The sequence below is a fragment of the Panicum hallii genome, chromosome 9 (genome assembly GCF_002211085.1).
Source record: "Panicum hallii strain FIL2 chromosome 9, PHallii_v3.1, whole genome shotgun sequence".
Classification (NCBI taxonomy): Eukaryota; Viridiplantae; Streptophyta; class Magnoliopsida; order Poales; family Poaceae; genus Panicum; species Panicum hallii.
Genome location: NC_038050.1, coordinates 56769176 through 56788886, shown reverse-complemented (window position 1 = coordinate 56788886; position 19711 = coordinate 56769176). Strand labels below are relative to the sequence as shown.

The 19711-nt window shown below is 46.3% G+C and overlaps 4 protein-coding genes across 5 annotated transcripts; 2 read left to right on the top strand and 2 right to left on the bottom strand.

Annotated features, from left to right (window-relative positions):
* Positions 1–1344: 1344 nt before the first annotated feature.
* On the bottom strand, positions 1345–4307 carry LOC112875804 (putative magnesium transporter MRS2-G). The gene is made up of 4 exons (XM_025939780.1): positions 3765–4307; positions 3210–3658; positions 2265–2549; positions 1345–1918 (listed from the first exon to the last, which is right to left on the bottom strand). The coding sequence occupies exons 1-4, from the start codon at positions 4186–4188 to the stop codon at positions 1634–1636; spliced, it is 1443 nt and encodes a 480-aa protein (XP_025795565.1). The 5' UTR covers positions 4189–4307; the 3' UTR covers positions 1345–1633.
* A 138-nt stretch (positions 4308–4445) lies between these two features.
* Positions 4446–7045, top strand: LOC112875805. 2 transcript variants are annotated; one of them, XR_003225216.1, is made up of 9 exons: positions 4446–4689; positions 4780–4856; positions 4966–5007; positions 5421–5462; positions 6022–6105; positions 6250–6337; positions 6475–6572; positions 6662–6853; positions 6947–7045. XR_003225216.1 is itself a non-coding variant. In XM_025939781.1 (8 exons), the coding sequence occupies exons 1-8, from the start codon at positions 4518–4520 to the stop codon at positions 6680–6682; spliced, it is 624 nt and encodes a 207-aa protein (XP_025795566.1). In that variant the 5' UTR covers positions 4446–4517; the 3' UTR covers positions 6683–6924. The 2 variants fall into 2 exon arrangements, 1 of the variants encoding a protein (XP_025795566.1); XM_025939781.1 differs by lacking the exon at positions 6947–7045 and having other exon boundaries at positions 6662–6924.
* Positions 7046–12285: 5240 nt separating this feature from the next.
* LOC112873879 (methylsterol monooxygenase 1-1-like) lies at positions 12286–15883 on the top strand. The gene is made up of 5 exons (XM_025936970.1): positions 12286–12816; positions 13222–13544; positions 15107–15254; positions 15347–15379; positions 15533–15883. Exons 1-5 carry the CDS (start codon positions 12487–12489, stop codon positions 15602–15604), a joined length of 906 nt encoding a protein of 301 aa, XP_025792755.1. The 5' UTR covers positions 12286–12486; the 3' UTR covers positions 15605–15883.
* Positions 15884–16289: 406 nt separating this feature from the next.
* On the bottom strand, positions 16290–19662 carry LOC112873880 (zinc finger protein GIS2-like). Its single transcript, XM_025936972.1, has 5 exons — positions 19447–19662; positions 18722–18932; positions 18133–18228; positions 16826–17433; positions 16290–16476 (listed from the first exon to the last, which is right to left on the bottom strand). The coding sequence occupies exons 2-4, from the start codon at positions 18823–18825 to the stop codon at positions 16848–16850; spliced, it is 786 nt and encodes a 261-aa protein (XP_025792757.1). The 5' UTR covers positions 18826–18932; positions 19447–19662; the 3' UTR covers positions 16290–16476; positions 16826–16847.
* Between the last annotated feature and the right edge of the window lie 49 nt (positions 19663–19711).

Sequence of the window (19711 nt, the reverse complement as noted above, 5' to 3'; positions counted from 1 at the left end):
GCGTATGATAAAGTACCGAGAGACGTCATGTGGTGGGCCTTGGAAAAATACAAAGTTCCAACTAAGTATATTACCCTCATCAAGGATACCTACAAGGATGCGATGACTTGTGTTCGAACATGTGATGGCGATACCAGTGACTTTCCAATTAAAATTGGACTACATCAGGGGTCAGCATTGAGCCCTTATCTATTTGCTTTGGTGATGGATGAGGTCACAAGGGACATACAGGGTGATATCCCTTGGTGTATGCTCTTTGCTGATGATGTGGTGCTAGTTGATGAGAGTAGGGTAGGGGTTAATATGAAGTTAGAGCTGTGGAGACACACGTTAGAGTCGAGGGGGTTCAGACTGAGTAGGACCAAGACCGAGTATATGATGTGCGACTTTAGCCCGACTAGGCATGAGGATGGGGACGTTAGCCTCGAAGGTCAAGTGGTGGCCAAGAAGTATACTTTCTGGTATCTAGGATCAATGCTTCAGAAAGATGGAGACATTGATGAAGATGTTAGACATAGAATTTCAGCCGGGTGGTTGAAGTGGCGGCAGGCTTCGGGCGTCCTCTGTGACAAGAAGGTGCCACAGAGGCTAAAAGGTAAGTTCTATAGGACGGCGATTCGCCCAGCGATGCTATACGGTGCTGAATGTTGACCTACAAAAAGGCGACATGTCCAGCAACTAAGTGTAGCAGAGATGCGTATGCTGCGTTGGTTCTGCGGGCATACAAGAAGGGACAGAATCCGGAACGAAGAGATTCCAGATAGGGTCGGGGTGGCACCTATCGAGAAGAAGTTGATTCAACATCGGTTGAGATGGTTTGGACATGTACAACGGAGGCCTCCCGAGGCGCCGGTGCGTAGTGGAGTTTTAAAGCGGGGCGATAATGTAAAGAGAGGTAGAGATAGACCTAGACTAACTTGGGACGAGACGGTTAAGAGAGACCTTAAGGAGTGGAATATCGCTAAGGAATTAGCTATGGATAGGAGCGCTTGGAATTAGTTGTTGTTGTTGTTGTTAGAACGGAGGTAGTATACACTAATAAAACTTCTATCAAAATTATCAATGCTATGTGTACCGCAGATAAGCACTTTTGGTGCCGTAGCCTAAATCAGAGCCCTTCCTCTCTTTACATACCTTCTAAAATTGCGTTAGTTTTTTTACTTCAAAAAAAATCCGTCAGTTTATATAAGGTAACAAATATCGCTCAGTAAACTGGACACGGGATGTGGCTATAGTCGACAAAACAACATCACCTGCCGGCCTGGCGATTGCCCAAAAACTGAAGCACAATACTTAAAAAAAAAGAAATATGGTAGCTCTAGAGCAGGAAAAAAAACTGAAAACTGTACATAAAACAAGCACTTGCGGATCTATAAATTAATGGCAACAATTTTTTCCATCGCCAACAAGTGCTACATCTACTGATATTAAGATGACAGCATATTGACCATTACATCATCTCATCTTGTAGCTTGTGCCGATGAGAAATTACAGTGTACTCATCTTATTGACTACTCATGAGGTGTTATATACGGTTTTCTTGCTATACCCACGGTTCTCTAACCTAGAAGCGCATGCTTCCTTTCTGCAACCATGACCAGACTCTCTCCCATGGATTTCCTTCACTTCATGTTCAAGGACCCAGCAACTTCTTCCACCAGGCGTACCCTAACAAGACGATGAAGATTACGAAGCAGCCAGATGAGGTGCCCCCAACAAATGGCCAAAAGAGGCTGCCATCGGTGATGCTATACAGAGTGGATGGGATGTTCATTGCGAAAGCCCCTGCTATGTATGTGTTGGTAGCTATCCCAAAGGATGCAATGGTCAGTGTAAGCTGGAGCTGAATGAGTTCATTCCGCTGGTTGTCGAGTTGAATGTTGACATAGTCTTCTGTGTCATCAATATACTCGCGAACCTGTTAAATTTCCAAGGGGAAATCAATGTCCACATCAAGATAGATATGAAACAGAACAACGAATAATATCACGCAAACAACATATGCCTTATCAGCTTCTTGATGGAAACACCAAAGCAAATGATTTCTTCACCAGAAATCAGAGATAAGCCAACATCTGACATTTTGTTACCTTATATAAACTGAGCTTTATGTTTTGCAAAAAAATGAAATGAAATTTTATCTTTGCAACTAAATGCTTTCAATAGCAAGTAGATCCTGTATCATAAGAGTACCAAATAATTACAGAACCAACAATCCAGAAGAACAGCTACAACGCTAATTCAATATGGATAAAGGGACTGACCGACAAAATTCTGTTGCGAATTCCATCCAGCTGCATGAAGTAGGCCTCAAGCAACATCTCTAGATCTTCCACATCATTATCCAAATGCATGCTGGTAGCAATGCTCACACTACGCCGAAAGCTAGAGTTCAGCCTGGCCACACCTGTTCCGGCAGGAACAATACTGTTGGAAGTAGCAGATGACATTATAGTCTCAACCTGCTGATTTTGTACTTGCTTCCTTGTCAGATACAGATGTTCCATGTCTTCATTATCATCTAGAAGATGTTCTATTTCATCCCTCACCTGATAAGACAACAAAATACATAACAGATCCCAATATAGCAGCATATGAGATATCATCAAGATGAGAGAGCAACAGAAAACTTGCCAGCTCATAACAATCCAATTTAAACAGTAAGATTATTAAGCTTAAGAGAGAATGGAAGAAACCTTATAATGTAATTAAAAAAAACAGCTGGTGTGATCCCTTTTTATTCCTATTTGTCACGCCTCTTTTGCCAATCCAAAAAGGATACACGAAGCAAGTGCATCAAGCAGTTCCTTTTGCAAAGGGCATAAGAAGATTCAGAGCAGAATGTTGCGCTGGAGCGGTTTGTGACTCTGTGCACAAGCAACTACGACAAGTATGAGGCAATCTAAAACTAATACAAGTTAGTGACTCTATGCCCAAGCAACTAAGAGTAATACAAAGATATTCTAATCTAAGCTGCACTGCCATAAAGTATTCAGGGTTGTTTAAAAAACTCAGTGACATCTCCACTGTTGCAATAGAATAGACTGTTGGAAACTAATCAATTAGGATTATCTCAGTAGAAATATATTCCAATGGGCTTATGATCTACAAAATTGATAAGCACAATAATGAACAGTCAAATGGCCAAAAAAAATTTAAATCCGGATAGACAGAGGAATTAAGCACAAATGATATCTCTTTAATGATACCTTCTGCACACGGGCAAGTAAACGGGTAAGAAGACTCTTGAGGCTCCGCACTCTCTCAAGGTTCCTCGTGCTCACATTCTTGGTCAGCTCGTCAAGCACCGGAGTAGCATGCCTCTCAAGGTCGGCCACGCTCAAGTCCAGCGACGAGCATACAATCTCGAGGGCGACCTCTAGCACCTGGAACTCGAATGGAAGCTCGTGCTCTGCCCCGGTCGCCTCATTAAGACAGGGCAGCTGACCTCCAGGTGAGCCGTCCTGCTTTTCCCCATTGCCATCCGGGGCACATCCACCATTATTGCCACCCACCAGGCTCTTCAGAGGAAGATGCTGCCTCAATTGGTCAACGAAAGGGAGCACCTCGTGCGCGAGAGGGTCCAACAGGAGGACCTCCTCGGCAGTAACGATCGCCCTGATGAATTCGAGGTTGATGACCATCGCCTTCTCCCTAGCTGCAGAATTAATCGTTGTAAATTACTAGTACGACACCACAATGTGTCTTCTTGGTTTTGCCACCACCAAAAGCGATCGGGTCTAAATGGGGGGAAGGGCGCTCACCGAGGATGCTCGAGGAGTGGGAGAAGACAGGGCCGAGGATGCGGAGGTCCCGCGGGGGCAGACCGGCGCGCCGGATGATGGAGGCCTTGTCGAGCTCGACGATCTCGGAGGTACCCCACCGGTCCAGCCGCATCCACAGACGCGCGCTGCCCTTCTTCTTGCCGACCTTACCCGACACGACACCGCCGGCGCCCGCGGAAACGGAGATGGGAGGGGGCGGCTGCGCGGTCTGCCTCGCCGCGGCGGTGGCCGGGGTCGCGGACGGTGAGGCGTCGGAGGGGGATGCGAGAAGAGCCCTCGCCGCGTTGTCCTGCTTGGGAAGGGAAGGGAGGCGGCGCGCGGAGCGATTCCGCTTGGAGGAGGACGACGAGGAAGAGGATCTGGTGAAGAATGGCAGCTTCCTGCCGCCGGATCGCTTCCCCATGGCGTCGCGGCGGCGGTGACGGCGGCGGCGTGGCACGGCACGGCACAGGTTCGGGGATGGATGGGTCGGCGGGTTCGGTCGTCGAGGTCCAAACTGATGTAGCCGAGTGGGCTGGGCCGGGGCCGCGACCCATGGCGCCTTGGGGTTCGCGCTCGCCGGCGCGAAGTCAACCACCCGCGATGCAGAAGCCCTACGATGCTGATCGGACGGCTGGTGTTGAGCGGCAGCGGCAACACACCAACGAGCCGCGCTGGCAAAGCGCAGGCGCAGCGAAAGAGAGAGGCCACAAGCGAAGAGGATAACTTTCCCCGTCCTCGCCGCCGGCGCCGATGGCTACGACACCCGCTGCCGCCATTGTCCTCCACCGCGTGCTCGTCGCACGCTCCGCTGCCGCCATCCCCCTCCACCGTGCGCCGGCGCCGCGCGGTCCCGCCCCCATCTTGGTGGCGCCGCCGAGGAGACGGCGGTGGCGTGGCCCTCTCCGGTCGCTGCCTCCCGAAGGTAAGATGCTTGGCGTGGCCGTGGAACTGCGCGCTTCAGGTAGTTTCGAACTTCGTTTCTGTTCGACTATGTGACGCGCGTGCGTTCCAGGAGCTCCAGCCGAGCTGATGGAAGAGGACTCCAAGTTCGTGCCGTTGAACGCGGACGATCCCATGTACGGCCCACCGGTGAGTCACGGCTCGCGGTTGCTCACTTGTTCTTCCACATCGTTGCGTTCTTGTAGTGCTTTTACTTGAAAAAATGCTGACATTGCGCTATATTATGTGTGGATTTCAGGCGCTATTGCTTATCGGATTTGAGAAAGGGGAAACTGTCAAGGTAATCAGCGATGTCAATTTGCAGAACAGTAGTATTTTTCTGCATTTTGGCACTAATACATTTGAAATAACAGAGCACTTGAAAGATGATCCTTAGCAGTTTCTGGTTCAGGAAAAAACGGCAGTAAAGTTAAAAATGGACAGACATAACGTGCACTGTTAAATTCCACCAAGCACACGACATGTATATCATGTACCTGAGTTTTCATGTACTCTGTACGGCCAACGTCTACTTTTCATGGAACCGTGTAGCCATGTCATCATCTGCCCAGAAACCTGAGCATTCAATGTTCCTAAAAGAATACAATAAAATATCAGATATGTATTGCATTTAGTGTCATGGGCAGTACTAGTAAATAATACTTTGTGTTGCACTGCCAGTTTCAACTAATGTGAGTTCCACAACTTGTGCAGATTCAGGCCTTCCTGAAAGAGCTTGAAGGTGAATTCCTCAAGGCAAGTTCTGCATCTGCAGCCACTGGCATATGCAAGAATGCCTTAATTTTCCAGTTGCATCACAGCCTATTCATCTACATTTACATGTTGGTTAGAGAGATGCAGTCACTTGTTTATTTCATATACCGACAGACACGGTAGTAACTTTTGCAATTTTACCGTTGATTTAGGAATTTTTTACTAGGTTAGCTACCAACTTTTGCTGTGATCAAGAGAGTAGTTCTGCTACATGTTATTGCAGATGGAACTTGAACGGAACCCATATATGTACTCTATAGTTAGAAAAGAAAGGAAATAAATATGAGTGGAATTTAGGGATTAGGACTTACTCTTTTTTAGCACAATCATATGAGGTGGAACTCTGAGGAAAATCCTATCTGTGCTGTGTTGTAAAACATGTCAAGAATGGTAGACTTATTAGCATCCTCCCTTCAGTTTATAATGCCTTCTTCTTGTTGCCTCCAGTGTGATTACACTTTTTAATTGCTACATGCAATCCTGGAAGCTTACCCAGTCTGTTTGATTTTGTTCTCACAATGCTTTTCACTTGTTGAATCAGGTGATTCATTGTACAGAGGAGATGATAAAGCAAACCTTGTGGGATGCCATGCACACTGAGCAGTCTAATTTAGAAGCTGTGAAGGTTTTCACTAAAGACATTTGTAAACCTAACTTTTTAGTACAATATTTATTTTTTTAAATAATAGTACAATATTTGTCGAGCTCCTGTTTCCTACCCTTGAATTTGTATACAGCACTCTAGCTGAGATGCATGTCCAATTCACAGATTGCAGACTCACTGCCAAGGATATGCATATTTTCTGGTCTGACTGGTGAGGAGATGATGATGTTCATCAATGCCTTCCCAGAAACTGGTAATTCAAAAGTTCTACATTAAATTATGAAATGGTGAAACAGATTAGATGAAACTCAATGATCAAATAGGCTGAACTTGAATGCTTGCAGGTCATGTCTCATAAAATTGATTGTTCTTCGTCCTCTCTTTTTTCAGGATTGGAACCAGCTGCTTTTGCTGCACTTGTTCCTAACAGTTCAGAGAAGGTTCTCGGTGAGGTGATTGAGGAAATAATGGGAGACCACGAGATGCTGGTTAGTTCTGATTTGTACTAACATCAGTGTAGTTCTTCTGTCTTTCCTGATTCTGGAACATCAGGTGAAGTCCTCCCTTATGCTTGCAGACAGGAAAGAACACTGAATGAAGAGAATCTAAAGTAGCAAATGGGCAAAGCAGAAGGACAAGGCCTATGAAGAACATTCAACACTGGGAAAACCATGAGACGATCTCCTGAATTCACCAAGTGTTAGACTGTTAGGATTCTAGGATTGTTAATGCAGACCAGTAACTCTTTTTGGTACGCGTAGAACTACAGGTAACAATGATATGAACCTGCTGCATACTTTGTGACAACTTTGCAGTCTGAATGTCTGATACATACATCTATCTCTTGACTCAATTGTTGCAGGAAGCTCGGCATGGAAAACGATACCAAGGTAGAGCTGTAGAAGTAGAACCATCAGTTTATTTTCTCTCGAAATAAATACCAAACTTCCAGCATCTCGTACATAGAATCTTCATTGGCCAACGGGCAGCTTATGACAAACCAATGAGATTTTGGAGACTTTTCCTGATGATGTACCTAACCCACCCCCCCCCCCCCCCGCCCCCCCCCCCCACTTTTCCCTGCCACTTTATTGAGGCAATTATTTTAGATCACAGTAGATCCTAGCATTACTATCCACACAACATTATTTCAGACGGGCCATTTTGTGTGTATACCAAAAAAAAACAACGGATGCTCAACTGCTATTTTGCGTGCATGTTGAGAGGGTGGTATTATACGCGCCCTCCGTGGCAGGGGCCAGCTCGAATATTCCAGGGCTTACTTTCTTTAAGCACCCGTAGGAGACAAGCCTGCGCATGTCACGAGTTGTGCAGGAAGGATTTGCTTCCATTTCACACACCTCTCTCTGCCCAGCAACGAGACAGCACGTCTCGTTGTATTATATATGATGACCGGTCCGCATCTGGAGCGGACAGATCAAGCAAGAGACAAGGAAGCAGGTCGGGTTGGGATGTCATTGGTTGGAACTCACGTGCCAAACAAGTCGACGAGATCAGCGAAGCAACTTGTCATCCTAAACTACTCTACTCCATGTAGATTAGGGTATGTAGGGTTCATCGAGTAGCCATCAGCCCCGGTTTCAGCTGAACATTGAGCTTGGCGTTTCTCGATGACCTTCACGCACGGCCTGCATGATCAAGAAGATTAACCAAGATCAGCAGTAGGGCACTCGTGACCTCAAGAAGAACAAAACCGGTCAGATTCTGGTCGATCTGATGCTTTTATTTGGTGTCTGCGTTCACCCTGGAACTATGTGCGAACGGAACCAACGGCACCGCAGTTCAGTAGCGGTTCAGTGATCGAGTCGTTGCGTCCCGTGCTTTGCTCGATGACACCTGTCTGTTCTTGCTCACCGGACGTGCCGTGCATGAAAACTATACGCTGCTACATACCTGTCTCAATAGTCTATATGCCATGTTGACAACCTTGGCGGTGGATTGTGGAATCTGACAAAAAGTATGCATATTTGTCATTTTAACTTTAGATTATAAAAAGCTACAATCTACAATCTTCAAAGAGCACAGCTACAAGTATACCCACATTTTACATCTTGGCAATCAAGTAGCGGAAATCACTTGATACGTTTGCTCAGTTGATGAACCAAATGGGGTCAAAGCGTAATGGAATTTCACGAATAGGTTATATGGGAAATATTTTAATTTCGGCTGATGGAGAATAACCAATCCACGACCCACCCACTATAATGGAACTATTTTCAGTACCCACTAAACAATTTTTTATATTTTTCTTGAAACGAAGCAGACAGGAGAGCTGCCGATTGTATTAAAAAGAAGAAATAACATCCAGACTGGGCATCACAACAAACAACAACGACACCATCACCGACCAACACGACCGCACAACTCCTCTCGAACTCGCCTCAAACAACAACGATTGGATTGGAGCATCAACACGGTTGCACAACTCAACTCGACTCCGTACAAAACAAACCACCACGCCGTACCACCGCTACCCAAGAAGAAGGCGACAGGCAGCCCACCTCGCGAGCGCCGTTGTCCCCGACATGTCCCACGCCAACCAACCGCTGCCATGCAGAACTGGCCGCCGCAGTCCGCTGCAAGCCAAGTAGCCACCACGACTCCTCCATCATGCCGTCGTCGTCTTCAGATCACGCACACACAATCACTGATCTCCCAACTCCGGCCTTACGTTGGCAGAAGTTAATAGAGGAGCCCACCGCCACCACACCAAAAGAGCAACCGCCATGCAGAACCCCTCGCCGAAGTGCCGCTGCCGCACCATACACATCAAACATCTGAAATACCGCCCCGAATCCTGAAACTCCGAGACAACTCCTCGTCCAGGTCGCATTGGGACATCGACCCAGACCTAAACTCAAATGCGTGCGTGGGGGGCCTCGCCACATCCACCGCCGCACACCACTCCTCGGACACCATCTTAAAGCGCACGGGGGCCTCGCCACTCCTACCGCTGGACTCTCCAAGGATCCAGGCTTGCTTCGCCGTCAAGGGTGATATAGTACCACCGAGCCGCTCCAAAACCTCACCTTCGTTGTGTCGCCGTTGGAATCTCCGCTGCACCACCTGCGCGGACAGAGAGCCTCTGGAGACACGGCTCATCCCCGCTGCCTAGGTCGGATTGGAACATCGACCGAGACCTCAACTCACTCTGCCCGGTCGGATTGGGTCGTCAACTAGAACCTTTGCACAGCCTGCCTGGTCGGATTGGGTCCTCGACACAAGCCACACCAACACAAGCAACATTTTTTATTTATAGGAGGAAGAAAGGAAGAGAAGAGGTAGCACACCCTGTCGATGACCGTCGCCACCATCCTGATTAGCCTGGCGTCGCCTTCAAGAAGGTCACGTCGCCAAACGTGCCGCTGACACCAGCCCAAGATGGGTTGGATTTTCACCCGCAACATCCGGCACGGGGGCGGAGAGGTGCAACGAGGGAGCAGCGTCAAACGTCGCTGTCCAAGCTTTCGCCAGCACCTCGGCCAAGCCCCAGAGGAACGGCAGCAGTCCTGACCGTGGCCGGCAAGAGTGGTGCAACGGCAAGAGTGGTGCAGGTGACCAAAGCGGGCGTCCCCATCGTTATCTGGCGCCGGTGTGCACAGCACAAGCGTCGCGCACACCGCCGCTGCATGTGTTGTTGTTGCCGGGCTGCATGCGCCACCGCCGTGGCCGCCGGCGCAGCGGCCGAGCCAAGCGCCTCCGTGCCGCAAGCCGCTGCCGCCGTGGCAGCCAACGCAACGGCCGAGACGGGCGTCGCAATGCCGCACGCCGCCGCCGTGGCCGCCTCTGAAGGAGGCCGCTGCAACCAGGCCATGGGCTCGCCCACCACCGCCGAGGTCGAAGGCGGCCAACGCTGTAATCAACCTGGAACGGTTGGTGGAACACGGGGCCAACCCACCAGCGCGCGGATCCGATCTCCACAAGAGCGGATCTGGCCGCCGGCCATGTCCAGGGCGCAAGGAGGAAGGAAGACCGGAGGGGGTGAAAGAATGGAGAGAGAGATGGGAACGACGGAGAAAACGACGGCCCCGCCGCCGCCCTCCTCGCCGCTCGCTGGACTTCCGGCAGGCATCTTCGGCGGTGGCGGAGGCAGAGAGCGGCGGTGGGGTGGGGGTAGGACGGCGCGACGGGGGAGCCGTCCGAGCCACCTCCGAAGACGATGCGGGGGCGTTTTTTGGAAGTTCACAATTTTCTATACTTGTTGACACATGTTCTTTTCACATGTAAAACATGGTTTCTCCCCGCTTTGATTATAGAAACTCCCTCCCACCTCTTGATCATCATCTAAATATTTTTACTCATGAATATTCTTTTACCTCATGTTGGTATGAAAAATAATTAATGTTCCACAAGTAAAAACGTTAGATGTAGCAGGATCTAATCTCGAAGTGAGCATAGCCTTCTTGTTTTTTTTTGTGCCCATGATCACATCTTCTCGGAATACATATGGCATAGACGCATAGTCGGTCCTGCATGCACACGATGAAAATAGCATAAATTCGATTGCTAATGCATGCCTTGTGTCATAAGTACTGTACCAACAATCCAACTAGCCAGTCCCCTATCATGAAAATGAAAACAATGTTTTTCAGGAAGCTGCTAGGAGAAAAGAGTGGCCGAAAATGACATGATCCTTTTTTTCTCTATTTTTTGAGAAGGGAAAAAAAGGAGAGGCACGACAGCTCAGAGCTGTCCAAATATGAGCAAAGCTAGCGTGTGGTGTGTCGCGTGTGGCACTGTGGTTATAGATCAGGGGGCGGCAGCCGGTAGACCACCAGTCCATTTTTTTGCCCCAACACCATATGAAAATCTGCACTCAGATGTTGAAGAGGGTCCACCAATAATATAATATCTGATTATAAAGGATCTGATTGTTTGAGCTGCAGTTTTTGGAGCTTTTCTGGAAAGCTTATGCTGACTTTTTGCTTCTGAAAAGCCAATAATAGCTTTTATACGATGCCTTTAACTTTCTAAGCTCAAAAAGCTAAAAAAATATATACAAAACTGAGCTTTTTAACTTTCCATATAAACTCAGCTTTCTAGTTTTACGAATTTCACTGTTTATTTGAGCTTCTAGCTTTTCGTGCTGAAAATTTGCCTACAGACTTAAACAAACAGGCCCAAAGTTTTCCCCGCTTCATGAGGTAAATTTTATGCGTTGCCTTGATAACACACATAAAAAAGGAACTTTTGTTAAATGTTCACTTCATAACCTTCATGTACGGCACGTGCGAATGCGGGGATGCACACGTGTACGTGCGTCCTGAGGCTTTCCATGCAGTCCTTGTGTACAGTGTACTCCAATGTTGACGCACGAGTAAATGCATGCCATGACGAACACAAACCCTGTCCCAATCAGGCACCGTCTCCATTTTCAAATTTCAAATGCATCTTCCACGACTGTATGTAAATGCACTGATATTCTTACGAGGCTGAAAATAAATTCGTATAAAATCGTTCCTACACTCCTTTTCCTCACGAACATTTTTGAAAAATCCACCAAAATCATGCAACCGATTTCAAACACATATACCTTCCTTATCATAGAAAATAGAGATGTCATGTACTCTCCCTCCATCCTAAAATATAAATTATTTTAATTTATCCTAAGTTAAACTGTTCTAAGTTTGATCGAGAATAATAATAATATTTTAAATATTAAATAAGAATAATTAGGTTATTATAAAATATATTTTCATAATTTACTATTTGATGTGATGTCATAGTGTTAATATTTTTTCCTATAAATTTGATCAATCTTAGACCGCTTTAACTTAGAGTAAATTAAAGTATCTTCTATTCCAGGATAACTTATGACCACATTTGATCCATTGATGCATTCATGCGTACCAAGAGGCGGTTTAGCTTTATCTTTTCCCAGATTGCTTCGCAGCATTAGATGACTCTCATGCATCCACAGATTACACTCTCATGTCACCTCTGGATTTGTCTTTAACCTCAAGACCAAAAATCATCTCGCCCCAGAACAAACGCTGATCCAAAGCCGAGAGGCATCACACGTGCCCTGCCACCCACGCGCGCGCCCCATGTGAGGAGGGAATGGGATCCATCCAAAGGTTCGTGTCACACCACGCCAAGGCGGCACCGCGGACGCCGGACAGCCCACACCCGGCCCCACACGCCAGGGACTGGATCCGGCCGGCATAAAGCGGGGGGCCGCTCGTTCTCTCCGCCGGCCCACCACTCACTCTCCTCGTCTCCTCCATAGCAAGGGGGAAGGAAGGAAGGCGCCGGCGAACGGAAGCGCCTCGAAAGCGGGAGCTGCTCGGCGGCGGCGGCGGCACGAACCCCGGGAATTGCGGACAGGTCACTCAGGTCCCGCACTCCGCCCGCGGTGGTGCAGAAGGGTGCTCGCCGGAGATGCTGCCCTACGCGACTGCGGCGGAGGCGGAGGCGGCGCTGGGCCGGGCCATGACGCCCGCCGAGGCGCTGTGGTTCCGGTACACCGCGGGGGTGTCGGACTACCACCTCTACTGCTGCAACATCCTCTTCCTCTTCGTCGTCTTCACGCTGGCCCCGCTCCCCGTCGCGCTCCTCGAGCTCCGTGCCCCCGCCGCCGTCTCGCCGTACAAGCTGCAGCCCCGGGTGCGGCTCTCCAGGGCGGAGTTCGTCCGCTGCTACAAGGACGTCCTCCGCATCTTCTTCCTCGTCATCGGCCCGCTCCAGCTCGTCTCCTACCCGGCCGTCAAGGTCCGTCCGCGCCCATCCTGTCCCTCTCCCCCGGTGAATCTGCGCAATGTGTCTGATTACTTCATGAGATTTGGGGTCCTGGGGCGGATTTCTGTACAAGAGATCGCGTTTCCTTACTGTTCTTGCGCTTAGATTCCCATGTCCCTGTGCCCGCTTGATCGATCTGTTGTTCTCAGATGCAAGAATTTTGATTACATTTCTCTGCATGTTTTCTTCTCCTTTGAGGAATTCCTGATCTGGGTTTTGCTCCAAGAACCCTTCTTAGCTGTGTCCTATTTAGAAGATTTCCCTGAGTTCACATACTCTTGACAAGCAGAAGAAAATTTTCGTCCGGTGCTCCCTCCATTTTTCACATCGTGCTAAAATTATACATTCATATAAAAATGCTCTTTAATATCAATGCAGATGGTGGGAATTCACACGCAGCTTCCATTGCCGTCCCTTGGAGACATGGCCGCTCAGCTGCTGGTATACTTCCTTGTTGAGGACTACCTCAATTACTGGATCCACAGGCTCCTCCACGGGGAGTGGGGGTACCAGAAAATCCACCACGTCCACCATGAGTTCACGGCACCTATCGGCTTCGCAGCTCCATACGCACACTGGGCTGAGGTTCTGATACTTGGCATCCCCTCCTTTGTTGGGCCAGCCATCGCTCCAGGCCACATGATCACGTTCTGGGTCTGGATTGTACTCCGCCAGGTGGAGGCTATCGATACACACAGCGGGTATGGAGTTTATATTATTTTTCCTATCTTTGGAACGAACATACAACTATTGATTTGGTGTGGCATGCTTTTGTAATGATACTGTAGAGTGATATTGCAATGTTTTAGGTGGATGTCTTTGTTGCTTAGTGATTGATGTATTTTTTTTTGGTGGACACTGACAATGACTGCTGGTAGGTGGCCGCGAACAGAGTTTGTCTGCATAACTGATTGAGTTGCCTGAGAGTTCTTAGCCACCTGTTTACCGTTTAGGGTTTTCCTAGCAGTGATTTTTTTCTAGTTATATACTCCCTCCATTCTCTTTTGATAGTCCTATTTCATCTTGGTACAATGACCAAGAAGAAGTACCTTGCTTATCATCTCATTAATTATGACTCCTCGGTTTCGATGTTATCATATACACGCACCAATCTTTTTTCTAGAGAAGTTACTCTGCACGGGAATCGAAGGGCCATCCATACTGTTCCCAAGATGTCAACCTAAATATGACTATCAAAAGAGAATAATTCAATTTTGGAAATAAGACTATCAAAAGAGAATGGAGGGAGTACTTCTTTGGGAGGACCTGGTAATGAAGAAAGTATATAGCATGGATAGAATTGGCTGCTACTCTTTTGAGTCTTTGGTGGTTAATAAAAAACAAACTTACAGAATTTGAAGCTGTAGGTTAAAATTTCATAAATTTAATGGCTTGAGAATTAGAACAAAATGTTCAGTTTAATTGTTGTTACATACAGTTTTGCTGCACTAACAAAAGGATACGACCTATGAATCCTTAACAGAATGTTTCAAATGATCTTTTTTCACTACGAAGCTTAGTAGAAAAATCATTTTCTTCTTAATATAATGATACACAGCTCTCCTGCGTATTCGAGAAGAGTACGAGCTTAGCAAAATCTGACTAATAATGTTTATGCTCGCTTGTACATATGAAAGGGATCAACACCTAGGCACCTAGGAACAGAAAAATGTAATATATTGCGGCTTGGCAAATTTAGGATTCGCTGATTCATTGGTGCAGCTTCACTTGAATGACTCGTAGGTCTATCAGTGGGTCACGTAGAAACAATTGCTTGATTTGTATCTTATTGGATGGAAATTGCTTTTTCTTAGTATTATGATGTTGCAGTACATTGCATCTAGGTTTTCTTTTTGATAATAAAGTGGACACAAGTTACTCATCATGTTTCCTCATATTGTATTGGACTATTGGGTACATTTCTTGTCCTTCATTTTAGGTGGAGACAATGAAAAATTCTAGTTTCTCTATATATGATAGAAATTAACTACCATGTCACCAAGTCTAGAGTAACTCTTTGGATCGAGATCTACTAATATCAAACATATCATATGGGTTCTTTTTGCTTGCTCCATCTTTGTATACAATCCATTTATAACTACAAAATTGTTTTCCCCCCTGTATGAGATCATCTCAGCTAGGATGTACCTCAGTTTGTACTATTTTACAGCAGATATTCCCCCTGTCCATGACACCATGGCAGCTACTTTGTATTTGTGATCCTTACATGAGGAGAAACGTGATTAGTTTTATAATTTTGCAGCTTTGATTTCCCATTCACTCCGACGAAGTATATTCCATTCTATGGCGGAGCAGAATACCATGACTATCATCATTATGTAGGAGGCCAGAGCCAAAGCAATTTTGCTTCTGTTTTCACATACTGTGATTATCTGTATGGGACTGATAGAGTAAGTTTCTCCTTTTACACAAAGGCCAAAAGGCGGTACTAAGAAGTGATGGAAGTGTCAGAGTTCTGATGCTGAGCGCTTTGTTCTTTCAGGGTTACAGATTCCACAAGGCGTACCTAGCAAAGGTATTTTTCTACGTTGACAGCTTTGCCAAACATTTTTCTATGGTACCTTAGAAATAACAAGGGATTTTTAAATATTTAAGATTACTATATGCTAAATAAATTATTGAGTTGACTAAGTAGCTAACTTTTTTTTACGTGACCTCCCGGATGTAGCTGAAGGATCTTGGGCAAAATGATGGTGAGAAAGGAGATGGCAAGGGACTCAGCTATGCGAAATTGGACTAGATTGCTCGATACAGTGCCTCCTGAGTGTCTCCATGATCGATCGAGTTCACTGTGGCATCACGAAATGGGAGATCTGCCTGAGTTGGGCTGGGCATGCGTGGTGTTCTGATTTCTGAAACAGGCATTCAGCTTTCAGCTGCGTTGCCCTGTGTTTTCAAGTGTTTGTGAACTTCTATGGAACTTGTACGCTGACCAATAACAATGCAACTCTCAGATAGTCTTCTCATGGACGCATGCTTTGATTATTTTGAATTAATTGCTGTATAGTTCTTGAGAAACTTTGCCTTGGTGTCCCAGTGTTTCGCTTTTTAACTAGGTATTCAGTCCAGTTCTGAATAGTTAACTTCTGATGTACCAAATATTCTAAGTCGAGTTTTAACTAGGTATTCAGTCCAGTTCTGAATAGTTAACTTCGGATGTACCATGGCAAATTGAAACATTCTAAGTCTGGTTAACATTATTAACACTTTAAGACTTTATTCCACAGCCTCTTGGCCCAGATATGTGTATCAGCAGCATCCTGTATAACTCGCGTCCGTGTGGTCCTTTGTCGATTTCTGTTCTGATGGACATAAGTTTTCACACAGGGAGCTCCAGTTACAACTTACAACACTGAAAGCCTAATAAGAATAAACGTCCTCTGATGTTTCAAGTCCAAATAAGATTAAAATCTCACTGAGATGAATTCGGAATTCATAAGTATTCCCATCCACTAATATTATCCTCAACAGAACATCACAGTTAAATAGCATATCCCAGAATTACAGCTAAATATTGCATCTGAAGTAGCTAGAATTCGTTATAGTTTAGAAATAAAAAGCAAATGAAAAATAAAATTGTTCTTGACTTAGAGGGCCGTAAGTAAAAGTCATCTGAGGGGGTGTTCGTTTCCTCCCCTCTAAATTTTAGACCCATCACATCAAAGAGAATCTTATCATTTAGAAGTATTAAATAAAATCTTTTTATAATTTTTTTTTGACAGATGGGTGTTAATTCGCGAGACAAATTTAATGAGCCTAAATAATCCATAATTTGCCACAGTGATGCTACAGTAATCATCCACTAATCATGGATTAATATACCTCATTAGATTCGTCTCGCGAATTAGACCTGGGGTTCTGCAATTAGTTTTGTAATTAGACTTTATTTAATACTTCTAAATGACAAGATTCTCTTTGATGTGACCCCTCTAAAATTTAGAGGCAGGGAAACGAACACACCCTGAATTGCCCTTGGACGTCCTTCAGAAACGGCGTGGGGGGAAGCGATCCATGAGAGACACAGAGGGGCACTCATAAGCCATGTGGCCACGGCCACCACAGTTGTGGCAGATCATGAAGGCACCAGCCATGCAGTCACGGCTCATATGGCCAACCTGGTTGCAGGCACGACAGATGACGTCCCTGAAGCTGCCACGGAAGGGAGCACCACCCCCACGGAATGGAGCGCCGGCTCCACGGAAGGGAGGTGGCACACCCCGCTCACCCAATGTATCAGACTTGGGGCACTGACGGGCCAAATGACCAGCAACATTGCACAGGTTGCAAACAGGATCATTGGTGCAGTTGCGGGCAATATGGCCACTCTGCCGACAGTTGTTGCAGGCCTTCTCATTGGTGCATTCCTCATGAAAATGACCTGGTTTGTAGCAGTTGCTGCAAAGGATCACTTCTCCAGGTGGCACTGGCGGAGCAGTGCAGTCTCTTGCAATGTGGCCAGACTTGCCGCAGTTACGGCATATCCCTTCATTTGGGCAGCTGTTAGCCATGTGGCCAGGCTCTTTGCAGTTCCAGCAGATACCTTTGGAAGAACACTCAGCTGCAATGTGCCTGCAACATTAAAATTTTAGTCTGAAAAGCTATATCAGCTCAAAAGATGAAGATGCATGGCCATAAGGAATGCATTATGTATGGCTTAAGCTTCTAGGTCAGCGTAATTAATCATCTGACAAATAATAAAAATCAAATCAAATCTGAGATCAGGTCTCATGGAATAAGAGCCAAAGACAACAATGAATTGCTTACAGATGCATTGAACTTCATTAAACAAATAAATGAATGATGCTAGAAGTATCTTCCAGGATGACAAGAACATAAAAAATAACATAAGGTAGAACATGGGCTTATGCCCCTTGGGGAACATGCACCCCTTGTCCACACTACAGAGCACGCACAAGATGCCCCAGAATAGTTAAACTTAACCAAACAACACGAAATCCACACTACAGAGCACGCACAACATGCACCCCAGGAAGTTCTACAAGGTATTCTTATAACAACAGTGTTATTATAACACACTTGGGGTTCTTAAACATTTTCTGGATTTTCATCAGTAGGTCCGTAAATTCTCAAAAGTAGGCATCTGAATCCACGAAATTTTAAGGACCTCAGGTGCACTTTAATTTAAAGCACATGGTATGTACTAGTACTACAAGTAAAGTGCACTTGCTAGTAAATGAATGATGGAAAAACTCAACACTAGCAACATATAAGAGCATCAGTGTAAGCAGAATAATGGAGAGTTCTTACCCAGGAAGCCCACAGGTATGGCAGACAGCCACGCTAGGACACTCTCTAGCAAAATGCCCAGGACGCTTACAGTTGTTGCACAAATCATTATGAAACCTGCACAACAGACAGAGAAATAACCATAGGATACATAAACTTCCAAACGTCTGGATAATTTTATATTACAGCTTCACATAAATTGATTTGTAATTACACCATTCTTGTCATGACTCATGTCCAATTACAACCCTCGCACAGAGGTTGTTTCCTCTAAAACCATGCAAAAACATGAACTCATTCTTAAACCACTGTTACCATATTGTGTCACACTTCTCTTTACTAGAATTGCAGATAAATTAGAGTATTATCATGATCCAATATCAAGTGCCCTTTACTTATGCTGCACAAAGTGATTATAGTGGGATAACTCAAACCATTCACATCTAAATCAAACAAATAAGTTATTCTACCACAAGCACAAACTTAAACTTCGTGTAAAACCTGTTTACATAGCGTTTGGGCCAATATATACATGATATCGAGAGTTAGCAGTAATGCTTGGATGAACAATGTCAAACACTCATCCTGTTTGACTTAGGTAAGTTCAAACCTGCTCGGACCACGGCGGCTGTCCCTCCGATATGGTGCGTCACGGTATGAGGTGCGCTCGGTACGCATCCTGCGGTCCTTCAGCGGCGGGCTGCGGCTGCTCATCACGAAATCTTCCCTCTAAACTCCAAGCTCCAACCAAACTGCAACTCCACGCCAATCGGCACCTTCAACACTTCAACAAACACCACAACCTCTGCTCTTCTTCATTCCTGTCCACAGCAAAACGCCAAAACCAGACTGAGATCCAACCCTAGTCCCACAATCACCACCACCTTCACTACAGGATGCTCAAGTTCCATCACCCTCTCTCAAGTCATAGCATCGGGCAAGTGCGTTCTAGTCTTGAGTCTCCTCCAACGAAATATCCCATTTTTCCAACACACTACAACATGCCGTCAGATTTTACTATGTTTCTTTCAAAATTCCTCCCACTCCACCATCACCTTAACACGACGAATCCTTGCCAAAAAGTGCTTGATCAATTTCACACCGCTCCCGTCGCAAAAAGATCCCCACTCCAATCCTCTACGCTACAGACACAAGCGTCCGGGAAAAAACCTAGGGCCGCGAAACTACATAGGTAATAACCGCCAAAGGAGATGCAGCTTTGCATCTAATCCGACTAAGAAAGAGCAAAACAACGGAAATAGGTCTTGCAGCAGGATTCAATTCTTGCCGCGCATACTAGAGACGCAAGCGAAATCGACCAAGGCTAGGGCTTACCAAAAGGAGGGCGAATATCCAGCATGGGGACGCAGGAGTTCCAGATGCAACGCAGCGATGTCGCCGTGCAGCTCCGAGGGTGCTCCGGTGCAGTTCGCCGGAGGAGCACGGCGGCGACGTCGGAGACGTGTCCGGATTGGGGGGGATTGGTCCGAACGGAGCTTGCGACCAGGTCGAGAAGAAGGCGCAGATCCAGGCTATCCAGAGAGCGCACGTGTTTTTCGACCGTCCGATCGGCAATTAACGGTGCAGGAAAAGCGGCCGC